Source organism: Neophocaena asiaeorientalis, unplaced genomic scaffold (assembly GCF_003031525.2).
Source record: "Neophocaena asiaeorientalis asiaeorientalis breed wild unplaced genomic scaffold, Neophocaena_asiaeorientalis_V1.1 scaffold29, whole genome shotgun sequence".
Taxonomy (NCBI): Eukaryota; Metazoa; Chordata; class Mammalia; order Artiodactyla; family Phocoenidae; genus Neophocaena; species Neophocaena asiaeorientalis.
In genome coordinates this window covers 3,636,864-3,653,220 of record NW_020174423.1, presented here as the reverse complement: position 1 = coordinate 3,653,220, position 16,357 = coordinate 3,636,864, and the positions used below count along the sequence as shown (strand labels likewise).

General features: G+C 34.8%; 1 protein-coding gene across 1 annotated transcript in view; it reads left to right on the top strand.

The window, feature by feature from the left end:
• VPS13B (vacuolar protein sorting 13 homolog B) overlaps positions 1 to 16,357 on the top strand; it is an 816,084-nt gene that overhangs the window by 135,919 nt on the left and 663,808 nt on the right. Inside the window, exon 17 of the mRNA XM_024756522.1 lies at positions 8,173 to 8,354. Within this exon, the coding sequence (XP_024612290.1) occupies positions 8,173 to 8,354 (182 nt within the window). The remainder of the gene's footprint in view (positions 1 to 8,172; positions 8,355 to 16,357) is intronic.

Below are 16,357 nucleotides of genomic sequence, written 5' to 3'. Positions count from 1 at the left end.
AAACCCTGACTCTATCTGTGATTCTGGATGGAGAATGCCACATACAATATGTGGCATTTTCTGTCTAGCTTCTTTTACTTAGCGTGTTTTCAAGGTTTCTCCATGTTGTGGCATGTATCAGTACTTCATTACTTTTTATGGCCAAATAATAACTACTTTATAGTGACATACCACATTCTGTTTATCCATTTATCAGTTGCAAGTTTGGGTTGTTTCTACTTTTTGGCTAATAAAAATAATGCTGCTTTGAACATGCATATATGAGCTCCAGTATGAACAACATTTTCAGTTCTCTTGGGTATATACCTAAGAATATAATTGCTATATTTACCTTTTTGATGAACTGCCAAATTGTCACAGACAGTGGTTGTACTGTTGTATACGTCTACCTCCAATGTATGAAGGTTCCAATTTCTCCCCATCCTTGCCAAGACTCATTATTTTCTGCTTTTTTTTTCTCTTTCTTCTCCTATTATGTCTATCTTAGTGGGTGTGAAGTGGTATCTCTTTGTGGTATTGCTTTTCATTTCCCTAATGATGTTGAGCATTCTTTTAAGTGCTTATTGGCCATTTGTGTAACTTCTTTGGAGAAATGACTGTTTATGTGCATTTTTAAATTGGGCTGTATATCTTTTTGCTGTTGAGTTGTGGGAATTCTTTGCATATTCTAGGCACTAGATCCTTCGTAGATATATGATTTGCAGATGTTTTTTGTCATTTTGTGTGTTGTGTTTTCACTTTCTGGATAGTTTCCTTTGATACACAAAAGTTTTAAATTTTGATGAAGTCCCATTTATCTGTTTTTCCTTTTGTTGCTTTTGTTTTTGGTATCATATTTAAGAAATTGTTCTTTAATCCAAGATTGTGAAGGCTACACTTATGTTTCCTTCTAAGATTTTATGGTTTTAGCTTTTTGACCAATTTTGAGTTAATTTTGGTATATGGTGTGAGGTAGGGGTCTAAGTTCATTCTTTTGTATTTCAATATGCAGTTGTTCTAAAACCATTTGTTAAAAAGACTGTTCATTCCCCACTTATTGACCTTGACCATTTGTCAGAAGTCCATTGATCATAGATGTATGGGTTTATTTCTAGACTCTCAGCTCTAGTGCACTGATTTATATTTATATGTGTATTTGATTGCTGTACCTTTGTAGTAGGTTTTGAAATTGGGAAGCATGAGTCTTCCAACTTTGTTTTTCTTTTTCAGGATTGTTTTGACTATTCAAGATTCCTTGTAAATCCATATGAATTTAATTAGTTTAGGATTAGTTTAATCATTTATTCAAAATAGATGGGATTTTGATAGGGATTGTATTGAACCTATAGCTGAATTTGGAGAATACTGTCATCTTAACAGTATTAAATTTTCCAATCAATAAACATGGGATGTCTTTCCATTTATTTAATCCCTTCTTTAATTTCCTTCAACAGTGCTTTGTAGTTTTCAATGTAAAAGTCTTACACTTCTTTGGTGAAATACTTATTCCTAAGTATTTTATTCTTTTTGTTGCTATTATAGATGGAATAGTTTTCTTAATTTCCTTGTCAGATTGTTCATTTTAAGTGTATATGGGTATAAAACTGATTTCCATGTAGTTACCTTGTATCTTGGAACTTAGTTGAACTTGTTTTTAGCTCCACTCGTGTGTGTGTGTGTGTGTGTGTGTGTGTGTGTGTGTGTGTGTGTGTTTATAGTTTTCAAGGTATGAGATCATGTCATCTGTGAGTAGTGATAGTTTTACGTCTTTTTCTACAATCTGAATGCCTTAAAAATTTTTTTTGCCTGGTTTCGTGGCTGGAACCTTTACTGCAATGTTGAATAGAATGGCAAGAGAAAAATACTTAACTTCTTCCTGATCTTGGAGAGAAAGCTTTCAGCCTTTCACTACTAAGTATGATGTTAGTTGTGTGTTTTTCATAAATGTCCTATATCATATTGAGGAAGTTCTCTTTAGTGTGTTGAGTGTTTTATATTATGAAAGAGTATTGGATTTTGTCAAGTACTTTTTCTGTGTCAGTTGATATGGACATGTTTTCTTCCCTCTTCTTTCTATAAATATGATGTATTGCATTGAGTTCTTGAGCCATTCTTTTATTTCTGGGATAAATTTCAGTTGTCATGGTGTATAATGCTTTTAATCTTCTTCCAAATTTCATTTACTGGTATTTTACTGAGGATTTTGCATTTATGTTCACAAGGGATATCGATGTGTAGTTCTCTTGTGTTGTTTTTGTCTGGCTTTGGTACCTGGGTAATACTGATGTTATAGAAGAAATTGGGAAGGATTCCCTTCTGTTCTTTTTTGCAAAAAGTTGAAGAGTACTGGTATTTTTTTCTTCTTTAAATGTTGGTAGAATTCACAAGTGAAGCCTTTTGATCCTGGACTTTCCTTTCTTGGGAGATTTCTACTTTATTTTTGAAGAATAGTTAAGTCGGAATTATAATAATTATTTCTAAAATAAATTTATTTATTTATTTATTTATTTATGTTTGGCTGCATTGGGTCTTCGTTGCTGTGTGTGGCCTTTCTCTAGCTGTGGCGAGCTGGGGCTACACTTCATTGCGGTGCACCGGCTTCTCGTTGTGGTGGCTTTTCTTGCTGCATAGCACAGGCTCTGTTTGCACGGGCTTCAGTAGTTGTGGCACATGGGCTTCAGTAGTTGTGGTTCGTGGGCTCTGGAGCACAGGCTCAGTAGTTGTGACGTATGGGCTTAGTTGCTGCACGGAATGTGGGATCTTCCCGGACCAGGGCTCGAACCTGTGTCTCCTGCATTGGCAGGTGGATTCTTAACCACTGTGCCATCGGGGAAGCCCCGGAATTACAATTATTAATTGACAGTTCTTTCTTTCAGAACTTTGAATATTTCATCCCACTGCCATGTGGCCTCCATGGTTTCTTCTAAGGAATGTCTTCAAAGCTCAACCAGGCAGTTTTCAACTCTGCCACCTTTTCTTGTTGTGCATACCCTGAAAGTCAGCCAGAAGTGAGAGCTTAAGGCCTTTCTCTTGTCTTTTCTCTGCAACTGCACAGTGCTTAGCATGTGTGTGGCCTTTCGTATTCCCAGGGAGATGTCTGAGCTTTTCAGTGTTTTTATTCCTGAAAGCATAATTTTCCAGCCTTTCTAAGATTTTGGTTAGTCTCTTTTTTTCCCCCTTGTCTTGTCTATCTATTATTCCAGGCAGCAAGGACTATTGCAGTACATTTGCCTGTAAATGTTTTCTACAAATGCTCCTGGGTAGTTGTTTTAGTATTGGGAGAGTTCTGAATTAAGAGAGAGAAAGCAGTTGGTCCTCCAGGTAGCCACCAGACAGGTCAGAACGAACAACCACAATTTCTTTTTTTAAGTTCATAAATTTATTATTTGTTAATAAATCTGGCAGTCATGGCTGTTAATTTTTCAGCCATACATATGAGACCAAGAAGTACCAGAGCTCTTCCACTGACTTGACATTGAGATCCTACAAATATTTATATCTTTTAGGAATACAGAGACGTCAAGTAACAGTTTATCAAGAAGTACAGGTTGTACTGAGGATAAGGGCTATTTGGTACCACTGCTGAGCCTGGGGGCCAGGGGATGTAACATGGGTAAATAAAAATACCACAGAGTTCACTGTTCCTACTGAGATTGAGCTGTTTAAAAATTTTTTTAGAATTTTACTTTATTTTTACTACGTGTTCCCGTGTTTGTTGCAGGCTTTTGGTTAGTTTCTAGAGTTCTGAGAAAGTTGATTTTTGACAGTTTTTGCCAGCTTTTGTGTTGCTTTTATGGAGGGACAGACTTTCAGTATACCTTACTTTACCGTCTTCGTTGATACAATTCCTCTTTTGGAGGTTTTAAGTGAAGTTTATTTCTTTTTGTTTTAATTTAAAAATGTTTTAAATTGAAGTATAGTTGATTTACAGTGGTTCAGCATAGTGATTCAGTTGTATAATATGTGTGTGTGTGTATATATATATATATTCTTTTTCAAATTCTTTTCCATTATAGGTTATTACAAGATGTTGAATATAGTTCCCTGTGCTATACAATAGGTCCTTGTTGTTTATTTTATATATAGTAGTGTGTATCTGTTAATCCCAAATTCCTAATTTATCCCCCCCTTTCCCCTTTGGGAACCATAAGTTTGTCTTCTATCTCTGTGAGTCTATTTCTGTCTTGTAGATAAGTTCATTTGTATCATTTTTTTAGATTCCATATGTAAATGATATCATGATATTTGTCTTTCTTTGTCTGACTTAAAAGTGAAGTTTATGTCTACGAGAAGGTAAGAAATCATTTGATGATTCAGTGTCGGAGCAGGGAGTGGAGGTAGTTTGTTACATTGATAATGCTCATTTTTAAAACATTTTAAAAATGTTTTATGAAATTAATTCATTTTGACATAGTTTGTGATTTCTATAGTCCATTCTTGAAGTATTGCAGTTTCTTAAATTCTTTTTTTTTAAATTTTTTCAGGCTTTTAATTAATTAATTTATTTTTGCCGTGTTGGGTCTTCGTTTCTGTGTGAGGGCTTTCTCTAGTTGTGGCAGTCGGGGGCCACTCTTCATCACGGTGTGCAGGCCTCTCACTATCGCGGCCTCTCTTGTTGCGGAGCACAGGCTCCAGATGCGCAGGCTCAGTAGTTGGGGCTCACGGGCCTAGTTGCTCTGCGGCATGTGGGATCCTCCCAGACCAGGGCTTGAACCCGTGTCCCCTGCATTAGCAGGCAGATTCTCAACCACTGCGCCACCAGGGAAGCCCCCTCTTAAATTCTTTTGAAAAAATAATGATATATATTTCTCAAAGGACCAAGCAAAACAATAGAGACATTTATATAGGGAGAAAAGGGAAAAGATCACATAAAGTCATCCTCTGTTATCATCTTCCAGCAATGAATATTATCAATAATTCTATCCAGAATTTTTTATCTCAACATACAAACACATGCAGACATACTTTTATGTGTGGGTAACCCACCACTTCCTGCCATTACATGGAACCATATTATAATGCAACTACATACATTTTTACCATATTTCAGCATATCCTTTCATATCAGTAGGTTCATCTAACTTCATTCTTTTTAATATCTGAATAGTTTTGCATCAAGTCAATGTGTCAGAATTTATTCAATGATGAGATTTTCTCAGGTTTAGGCTATTTTAAATAATGCTGCAAACACTGTCTTTGTGTAAGTATTCTTGCAGGCTCGTGTGAAAATTCTTTTCAGATAGATTCCTAGAAGATGAGTTAGAGTCTGAGAGGTCTTGCTAATCTGAGAGGTTAAAAGAGTCATACATTGTTTTAGTTTGAATTTCCCTTTTTACTGGTGAGGCTTAAGAGTCTTTTCATGTTTATGGGTCATTTCTAAATATAACACCTGCATTTTTTCCTCAACCACTTCAGTGTATCTCACAGGAACCTGTACATAACATTGTTATAGCACTCATTATGTTAAATTATAGTTACTGGTTTACTTGTCTCACAACTAGATTCTGAATTCTTTGAGTGTAAAGGTAGTGCCTGTATCTTCAGTTCCTAGCAAAGAACCTTGTATCTGTTAAGCTTTAAATATTAGATGTAATTGATTTTCACTATAGTCATCTGTGGTAGATTGGGCAGGGATAATTACACTTGCCTTTTAAAGAGGGAAGTGAAGCTCAGAGAAGTTATATATATCTTTTTCCTAAAAACATGAAACAAATAAGTGATTTCGCCAGAATTGGAATTGATATTTTAAAAATTTCATGTCCTACTTCTAGTACCTTATATGAAAAACTTTGAAAATGAGGTTAAAGAGATTTAAAAATAAAAGTAAATTCAAGGAAAGTGAACCCTATGGAGTCAGACTTCGATGCAGTCTCAGATGAATGGCTGTGTAAAGCCTATTCAGGTAATTCTTATGGATAAAAACCATGGAAAACCAACTTAATTAGTGAATTAGGTTATTATCAAACTGCTGCAACCACACTGCCTTCCTTGCCATTGCTTGGACTTGCCAGGTTCAGTCCTACCTCAGGACCTTTTCACAGACTGTTCATCTGCCTGAATCACTCTCCAGAGATACCCACACAACTGTCACTTACCTCCTTCAAGTCTGCTCATGTCTTGCTTGGAATTAAACCTATCCTTTTAATATGACCTACCCACCATATATGAAATTGCTCCCTCTTCAGTAGTTCCTATTCCATGCTCTGTTTTTCCATTCTCTTTTTCTGTTTCCAAGAGCATTTCTCTTCTAACTTCCTTATATCATTTGTTTACTTACATTGATCAACTTTTTAATTTGTTTCCTGTCCCCATTAGAATATAAACTGTGAGGACACTGGGATTTTAATTTTCTGTTTTGTTCATTGATGTTTTAAAACGGCTAAGATACTTCCTAGGTAGCTAGTGCATGACTGCTACAGAATAGGCAATTAATAAATATACGCTGATTTTATAGATTTTCTAGAGAACAGCTTTAAAATGAAGCTTGAAGGCCAGCTAGGCCTAATCTGAGACCTAAACAGAGTCCCAGCAACATTATAGCTCATTTTTTTTATAGACCTAGGAACTGCAAAGTAAAAATCCAGTCTTAACTTTGAAGGATATTAGGTTTATTAGCAAGGTGGTTCTCAGCTGCAGTAGCAATGGCTAGAAAAGGAGCCCATTGACTTGAAAGATGACTGAAATTAAAAGTATACCTGGAAAATACAAAGGTAACCAATTGACATGAGACTCTGTCCATATCTCAACTGTATAGGACTATTGCTTGAAATTCCTTTATATTCTTCTTACGGTTAAATAGTGCACATACGCTGATTGTTTATACTAGTCTGTAGTGGACAGGTGGGAGGATAGTATAAAACAAGGGAAGTTCTGGAGAAGGACTGGTTCCTCCATGTTACATTTATTGGAATGAATGTCCATAGAATTTTTTTCTTTATCTGCTCTTTTCTCCAGGAACACTGTTTCTGTCATCCATATCAGTGTCCTTTTCTAAAATCATTTTATACTTTTTCAAAAGTTTTATCTTATGTGACTTTCTGAATTTTATCTACTATGTTCTTAATTGTATTTTATGTTTTTAATTTCTAAATATTTGAGGATTTTGCAGATACCTTTCTTTTATTAGTTTACAGTTTAATTCCATTGTGATCAGCACATATACTCTGATTTCAGTCCTTTTAATTTTATTGAGACTTGTTTTTTTAAATGTAAATTGGTGTAGCCACTGTGGAAAACAGTGTGGAGATTTCTCAAAAGGCTAAAACTAGAACTACCATATGACCCAGCAGTTCCACTCCTGGATATATATCCAAAAAAATAAAAACACTAATATGAAAAGATATGTGCACCCCCGTGTTCATAAGCAGCATTATTTACAGTCACCAAGATATGGAAACAATGTACATGTCCATCTACGGAGGAATGGATAAAGAAAATGTGTGTACACACACACACACACACACACACACACACACACACACACACACACAGGAATACTACTCAGCTGTAAAAAAGAACGAAATTTTGCCATTTGCAGCAACATGGATCAACTTGGAGGACATTATGCTAAGTGAAGTAAGTCAGACAAAGACAAATACTGTATGATATCATTTATATGTGGAATCTAAAAAATACAACAAACTAGTGAATATAACAGAAAAGAAGCAGACTCACAGATATAGAGAACAAAATAGTGGTCACCAGTGGGGAGAGGGGGAGGTACAAACTATTGGATGTAAAATAAGTTCAAGGATGTATTGTACAGCATGGGGAATATAGCCAATATTTTGTAATAATTGTAACTGGAATTTAACCTTTCAAAAGTGTATAAAAAAGGGAATAAGGCAGATCTGTTAGTAAATCCTATTTTAAGTGTTAATTAGTATTATTTTCACTGTTATTTTTGATGATTGACTTGATTTAAAAAGTATAATGCTTGAGCTGAATATATGTGTATGAATGTGTGTGGACATTATTTTAGTTTGTATTTTTATTTTTTATTATTGTTAGAGGTTCTGAAATAGTGAAACATATTTAAAGTTAGTAGAATTGTGTATCTCTTTGATTTAATTCTAATTAAAATAATTTCTGTGTATACCTTTTCTTCCCTTGCATCCTAATTTACTTTATATGGTGTTGTTTATAAATGTTATTTAATATATTGTTTGTTATGCTTTGTATTTTCTTATGCAGGACCAAAAGATCTCAGATTGCTGTAACTGAAGGTATATTTGAACTTCCAAATCTCACAGTTCAAGCTACAAGAGCACAGACACTTCTGCTGCAAGCAATTTATCAAAGTTGGTCTCATATTGGAAATGTCAGCTCTTCAGCAGTGAATGAAGCTTTGATGAATGAAGTTTTCCAAACTGTAGGTAAGAACACACTCTTCTTGACAAGTGTATGGAAAACTCTTATTAGAGGTGACTAATATTTTATCATTCAAATTCATGTGTATAGTATGATCAACTTAAATTGTAGTGTATTTCTATGAAAGCAGATTTTTATAGCTCCTGTGTAAAATCCAAGATATGAGTTAAGGCATTCAGTTTTGTTCTCTGCCACCAACTTGTGGATATATTTTGTAGTTGCAAGAGATTATTTTTCACCAGCTCCTTGTACAATTCATCCTTTGGCCTTACTTGGATAACTTTTGAGGGGATCAGTCTGTATGTTTGAAATGGTAACCAAGTCAAGTATAAATACAATATGTTTGATTATGCTGGTAGAGTGGAATAAAATTCTTAATTATAGTACTTTAGCAATTCATAAGCAAGTTAATTTTTTTAATGTGGAAAATATTAGTCTTACACCCTGAATGAATGAATTAACTATGGAAAATTAAAAATCTGCTTTGATGCCAGTTTATTATCTTCATCTTATCACTCACTTTGTAGATAAACAAGAAAAATTGCAGAAGGCTTGCTTCTTTTAGTTGTTTCAGCTCAAAATAATGTTACTTTTGCAGTGACACAAAAAGGATATATTTTTATTAAGTGCAATCATGCTTAAAATGATAACATTATTTTTATCTTATACCTCATTTGTTTATTAAAATAAAACTGGTTTTGTTGTTATATGATGCTTTCTAAGGTTTTAAGTTTAGACCTTACTATGGGGAATATCTTATAAATTCTTTAAAAATGCATTTTAATTATCTAGAAAAGGAGCCCATTGACTTGAAAGATGACTGAAATTAAAAGTATACCTGGAAAATACAAAGGTAACCAATTGACATGAGACTCTGTCCATATCTCAACTGTATAGGACTATTGCTTGAAATTCCTTTATATTCTTCTTACGGTTAAATAGTGCACATACGCTGATTGTTTATACTAGTCTGTAGTGGACAGGTGGGAGGATAGTATAAAACAAGGGAAGTTCTGGAGAAGGACTGGTTCCTCCATGTTACATTTATTGGAATGAATGTCCATAGAATTTTTTCCTTTATCTGCTCTTTTCTCCAGGAACACTGTTTCTGTCATCCATATCAGTGTCCTTTTCTAAAATCATTTTATACTTTTTCAAAAGTTTTATCTTATGTGACTTTCTGAATTTTATCTACTATGTTCTTAATTGTATTTTATGTTTTTAATTTCTAAATATTTGAGGATTTTGCAGATACCTTTCTTTTATTAGTTTACAGTTTAATTCCATTGTGATCAGCACATATACTCTGATTTCAGTCCTTTTAATTTTATTGAGACTTGTTTTTTTAAATGTAAATTGGTGTAGCCACTGTGGAAAACAGTGTGGAGATTTCTCAAAAGGCTAAAACTAGAACTACCATATGACCCAGCAGTTCCACTCCTGGATATATATCCAAAAAAATAAAAACACTAATATGAAAAGATATGTGCACCCCCGTGTTCATAAGCAGCATTATTTACAGTCACCAAGATATGGAAACAATGTACATGTCCATCTACGGAGGAATGGATAAAGAAAATGTGTGTACACACACACACACACACACACACACACACACACACACACACACACAGGAATACTACTCAGCTGTAAAAAAGAACGAAATTTTGCCATTTGCAGCAACATGGATCAACTTGGAGGACATTATGCTAAGTGAAGTAAGTCAGACAAAGACAAATACTGTATGATATCATTTATATGTGGAATCTAAAAAATACAACAAACTAGTGAATATAACAGAAAAGAAGCAGACTCACAGATATAGAGAACAAAATAGTGGTCACCAGTGGGGAGAGGGGGAGGTACAAACTATTGGATGTAAAATAAGTTCAAGGATGTATTGTACAGCATGGGGAATATAGCCAATATTTTGTAATAATTGTAACTGGAATTTAACCTTTCAAAAGTGTATAAAAAAGGGAATAAGGCAGATCTGTTAGTAAATCCTATTTTAAGTGTTAATTAGTATTATTTTCACTGTTATTTTTGATGATTGACTTGATTTAAAAAGTATAATGCTTGAGCTGAATATATGTGTATGAATGTGTGTGGACATTATTTTAGTTTGTATTTTTATTTTTTATTATTGTTAGAGGTTCTGAAATAGTGAAACATATTTAAAGTTAGTAGAATTGTGTATCTCTTTGATTTAATTCTAATTAAAATAATTTCTGTGTATACCTTTTCTTCCCTTGCATCCTAATTTACTTTATATGGTGTTGTTTATAAATGTTATTTAATATATTGTTTGTTATGCTTTGTATTTTCTTATGCAGGACCAAAAGATCTCAGATTGCTGTAACTGAAGGTATATTTGAACTTCCAAATCTCACAGTTCAAGCTACAAGAGCACAGACACTTCTGCTGCAAGCAATTTATCAAAGTTGGTCTCATATTGGAAATGTCAGCTCTTCAGCAGTGAATGAAGCTTTGATGAATGAAGTTTTCCAAACTGTAGGTAAGAACACACTCTTCTTGACAAGTGTATGGAAAACTCTTATTAGAGGTGACTAATATTTTATCATTCAAATTCATGTGTATAGTATGATCAACTTAAATTGTAGTGTATTTCTATGAAAGCAGATTTTTATAGCTCCTGTGTAAAATCCAAGATATGAGTTAAGGCATTCAGTTTTGTTCTCTGCCACCAACTTGTGGATATATTTTGTAGTTGCAAGAGATTATTTTTCACCAGCTCCTTGTACAATTCATCCTTTGGCCTTACTTGGATAACTTTTGAGGGGATCAGTCTGTATGTTTGAAATGGTAACCAAGTCAAGTATAAATACAATATGTTTGATTATGCTGGTAGAGTGGAATAAAATTCTTAATTATAGTACTTTAGCAATTCATAAGCAAGTTAATTTTTTTAATGTGGAAAATATTAGTCTTACACCCTGAATGAATGAATTAACTATGGAAAATTAAAAATCTGCTTTGATGCCAGTTTATTATCTTCATCTTATCACTCACTTTGTAGATAAACAAGAAAAATTGCAGAAGGCTTGCTTCTTTTAGTTGTTTCAGCTCAAAATAATGTTACTTTTGCAGTGACACAAAAAGGATATATTTTTATTAAGTGCAATCATGCTTAAAATGATAACATTATTTTTATCTTATACCTCATTTGTTTATTAAAATAAAACTGGTTTTGTTGTTATATGATGCTTTCTAAGGTTTTAAGTTTAGACCTTACTATGGGGAATATCTTATAAATTCTTTAAAAATGCATTTTAATTAGAGCCTTTTCATTTGATATAGCCATTGCCTAATGTAAAATTGTACAGTTGTTTTGGAACAGGTTTTTAGGATTCTGTAAAGAAATGATGGGACAAATGTTTCATTTGTTTAGAAGTTCTTAACTTGGGGCTTATGAAAGGGCTTCGAATTCTGTGAATACCCTGAAATAGTGTGCAGATCTTATGTGTGTATAAACATATACCCCTAAGGTCACACATATTTATGTTCTCTTTTTTAATTGATTCTTTTATTAAATGTAGTGAGTCTATTCCTTAGAGAGTCTTTTGACACATCTATTTTTTCTTATATTAACATAGTTACAAATAGTTTTTGTTTGGTTCGTATCTGATGTAATTCCTTTTGCATTCTTTACTTAAAACCTATGTGTTTTTATCTTTAGGTATATGTCCTGGAAATAACGTATAACTAGATATTATAGATCAAGTTTTCTAATTTGCCTTTTAGCTAGTAAATTCAATCCATTTATACTTGTGACTATAGTTTCTTTTTGTCTTTGTTTCTATCATGTTACTGTTTTGTTCCCTTTTATACTGATATAGCTACACTACTTTTTAAAAAATTGCTATTATTTCTTACTTAATATCCTCTTTACACTTGTTTGGAATTTGCATACTCCTATTGAATTATTATTTTTAAAATTTTTAAATTTAATTTAATTTTTTTTATACAGCAGGTCCTTATTAGTCATCCACTTTATACACATCAGTGTATACATGTCAACCCCAATTGCCCAATTCATCACACCCCCACCCCCACCCCCCCCGCAGCTTTCCCCCCTTGGAGTCCATACGTGTGTTGTCTACATCTGTGTCTCAACTTCTGCCCTGCAAACCGGTTCATCTGTACCATTTTTCTAGTTTCCACATATATGCGTTAATATACGATATTTCTTTTTCTCTTTCTGACTTACTTCACTCTATGACAGTATCTAGATCCATCTACGTCTCAACAAATGACCCAATTTCATTCCTTTATATGGCTGAGTAATATTCCATTCTATACATGTACCACATCTTCTTTATCCATTCGTCTGTCGATGGGCATTTAGGTTGCTTGCATGACCTGGCTATTGTAAATAGTGCTGCAATGAACATTGGGGTGCATGTGTCTTTTTGAATTATGGTTTTCTCTGGATATATGCCCAGTATGGCACTGCTGGCTCATATGGTAATTCTATTTTTAGTTTTTTAAGGAAACTCCATACTGTTCACCATAGTGGCTGTATCAATTTACATTCCCACCAACAGTGCAAGAGGGTTCCCTTTTCTCCACACCCTCTCCAGCATTTGTTATTTGTAGATTTTCTGATGATGCCCATTCTAACTGGTGTGAGGTGACACCTCATTGTAGTTTTGATTTGCATTTCTCTAATAATTAGTGATGTTGAGCAGCTTTTCATGTGCTTCTTGGCCATCTGTATGTCTTCTTTGGAGAAATGTCTATTTAGGTCTTCTGCCCATTTTTGGATTGGGTTGTTTGTTTTTTTAATATTGAGCTGCATGAGCTGTTTATATATTTTGGAGATTAATCCTTTGTCCTTTGATTCGTTTGCAAATATTTTCTCCCATTCTGAGGGTTGTCTTTTTGTCTTGTTTATGGTTTCCTTTGCTGTGCAAAAGCTTTGAAGTCTCATTAGGTCCCATTTGTTTATTTTTGTTTTTATTTCCATTACACTAGAAGGTGGATCAAAAAAGATCTTGCTGTGATTTATGTCAAAGAGTGTTCTTCCTATGTTTTCTTCCAAGAGGTTTATAGTGTCCAGTCTTACATTTAGCTCTCTAATCCATTTTGAGTTTATTTGTGTGTAAGGAAGTGTTCCAATTTCATTCTTTTACATGTAGCTGTCCAGTTTTCCCAGCACCACTTATTGAAGAGACTGTCTTTTCTCCATTGTATATCCTTGCCTCCTTTGTCATAGATTAGTTGACCATAGATGTGTGGGTTTATATCTAGGCTTTCTATCTTGTTCCATTAATCTATGTTTCTGTTTTTGTGCCAGTACCATATTGTCTTGATTACTGTAGCTTTATAGTACAGTCTGAAGTCAGGGAGTGTGATTCCACCAGCTGCATTTTTTTCCCTCAACACTGCTTTGGCTATTCGGGGTCTTCTGTGTCTCCATACAAATTTTAAGATTTTTTGTTCTAGTTCTGTAAAAAATGCCATTCGTAATTTGATAGGGATTGCATTGAGTCTGTAGATTGCTTTAGGTAGTATAGTCATGTTCACAGTATTGATTCTTCCAATCCAAGAACATGGTATATCTCTCCATCTGTTGGTATCATCTTTAATTTCTTTCATCAGTGTCTTATACTTTTCTGCATACAGGTCTTTTGTCTGCTTAGGTAGGTTTATTCCTAGGTATTTTAATTATTATTGTTGCCATGGTAAATGGGAGTGTTTCCTTAATTTCTCTTTCAGATCTTTCATCATTAGTGTATAGAAATACAAGAGATTTCTGTGTATTAATTTTGTATCCTGCAACTTTACCAAATTCATTGATTAGCTCTCGTAGTTTTCTGGTGGCATTTTTAGGATTCTCTATGTACAGTATCATGTCATCTGTAAACAGTGACAGTTTTACTTCTTCTTTTCCAATTTGTATTTGTTTTATTTCTTTTTCTTCTCTGATTGCTGTGGCTAGGACTTCCAAAACTATGTTGAATAATAGTGGCAAGAGTGGACATCCTTGTCTTGTTCCTGATCTTAGAGCAAATGCTTTCAGTTTTTCACCATTGAGAATGATGTTTGCTGTGGGTTTGTCATATATGGCCTTTATTATGTTGGGGTAGGATCCCTGTATGCCCACTTTCTGGAGAGTTTTTTCATAAATCGGTGCTGAATATTGTCAAAAGCTTTTTCTGCATCTCTTGAAATGATCATATGGTTTTTATTCTTCAATTTGTTAATATGGTGTATCACATTGATTGATTTGTGTATTTTGAAGGATTCTTGCATCCCTGGTATAAATCCCACTTGATCATGGTGTATGATCCTTTTAATGTGTTGTTGGATTCTGTTTGCTAGTATTTTGTTGAGGATTTTTGCATCTATATTACATCAGTGATATTGATCAGTAATTTTCTTTTTTTGTCGTAGTATCTTTGGTTTTGGTCTCATGGTGATGGTGACCTCATAGAATGAGTTTGGGAATGTTCCTTCCTCTTCAGTTTTTTGGAAGAGTTTCAGAAGGATGGGTGTTAGCTCTTCTCTAAATGTTTGATAGAATTCACCTGTGAAGCCATCTGGTCCTGGACTTTTGCTTGTTGGGAGATTTTCAATCACAGTTTCAATTTCATTCCTTGTGGTTGGTCTGTTCGTATTTTCTATTTCTTCCTGGTTCAGTCTTGGAAGGCTATACCTTTCTAAGAATTTGTCCGTTTCTTCCAGGTTGTCCATTTATTCTTGTTTCTTGAGGTGGGGTTGTATAGCTGTAAACTTCCCTCTTAGAAAAGCTTTTGCTGCATCCCACAGTTTTTGGGTCATTGTGTTTACATTGTCATTGTCCCTAGGTAATTTTTGATTTCCTCTTTGATTTCTTCAGTGAACTCTTGGTTATTTAGTAGCGTATTGTTTAGCCTACATGTGTTTGTGTTTTTTACGTTTTTTCCCCTGTAATTCATTTCTGATCTCATAGCGTTGTGGTCAGAAAAGATGCTTGATATGATTTCAGTTTTCTTAAATTTACTGTGGCTTGATTTGTGAACCAAGATGTGATCTATCCTGGAGAATGTTCTGTGCGCACTTGAGAAGAAAGTGTAATCTGCTGTTTTTAGATGGAATGTCCTATAAATATTAATTAAACCTATGTGGTCTATTGTGTCACTTTAAGCTTCTGTTTACTTATTTATTTTCATTTTGGATGATCTGTCTATAGGTGTTAAAGTCCCCCACTATTATTGAGTTACTGTCGATTTCCTGTTTTATAGCTGTTAGCAGTTGCCTTATGTATTGAAGTGCTCCTATGTTGGGTGCATATATATTTATAATTGCTGTATGTTCCTCTTGGATCAATCCCTTGATCATTATGTAGTGTCCTTCCTTGTCTCTGGTAACATTCTTTATTTTATTTATTTATTTATTTTTTTGCGGTACTCGGGACTCTCACTGCTGTGGCCTCTCCCGTTGAGGAGCACAGGCTCCGGATGCACAGGCTCAGCGGCCATGGCCCAGGGGCCCCGTCTCTCTGCGGCATGTGGGATCCTCCTGGACCGGGGCACGAACCCACGTCCTCTGCATCGGCAGGCGGACTCCCAACTACTGCGCCACCAGGGAAGCCCACATTCTTTATTTTAAAGTCTATTTTATCTGATATGAGTATTGCTCTTCCAACTTCCTTTTTTTTTGGGGGGGGGGTACGCGGGCCTCTCACTGCTGTGACCTCTCCCGTTGTGGAGCCCAGGCTCTGGACGTGCAGCATCAGCGGCCATGGCTCATGGGATGCAGCCGCTCTGCAGCATGTGGGAACTTCCCGGACCAGGGCATGAACCCGTGTCCCCTGCATCGGTAGGTGGACTCTCAACCACTGTGCTCCCAGGGAAGCCCGTTCCAGCTTTCTTTTGATTTCCATTTGCATGGAATATCTTTTTCCATCTCCTCACTTTCAGTGTGTATATGTCCCTAGTTCTGAATTGGGTCTCTTGTAGATAGCATATTATGGCTCTTATATTTGTATCCATTCAGCAAG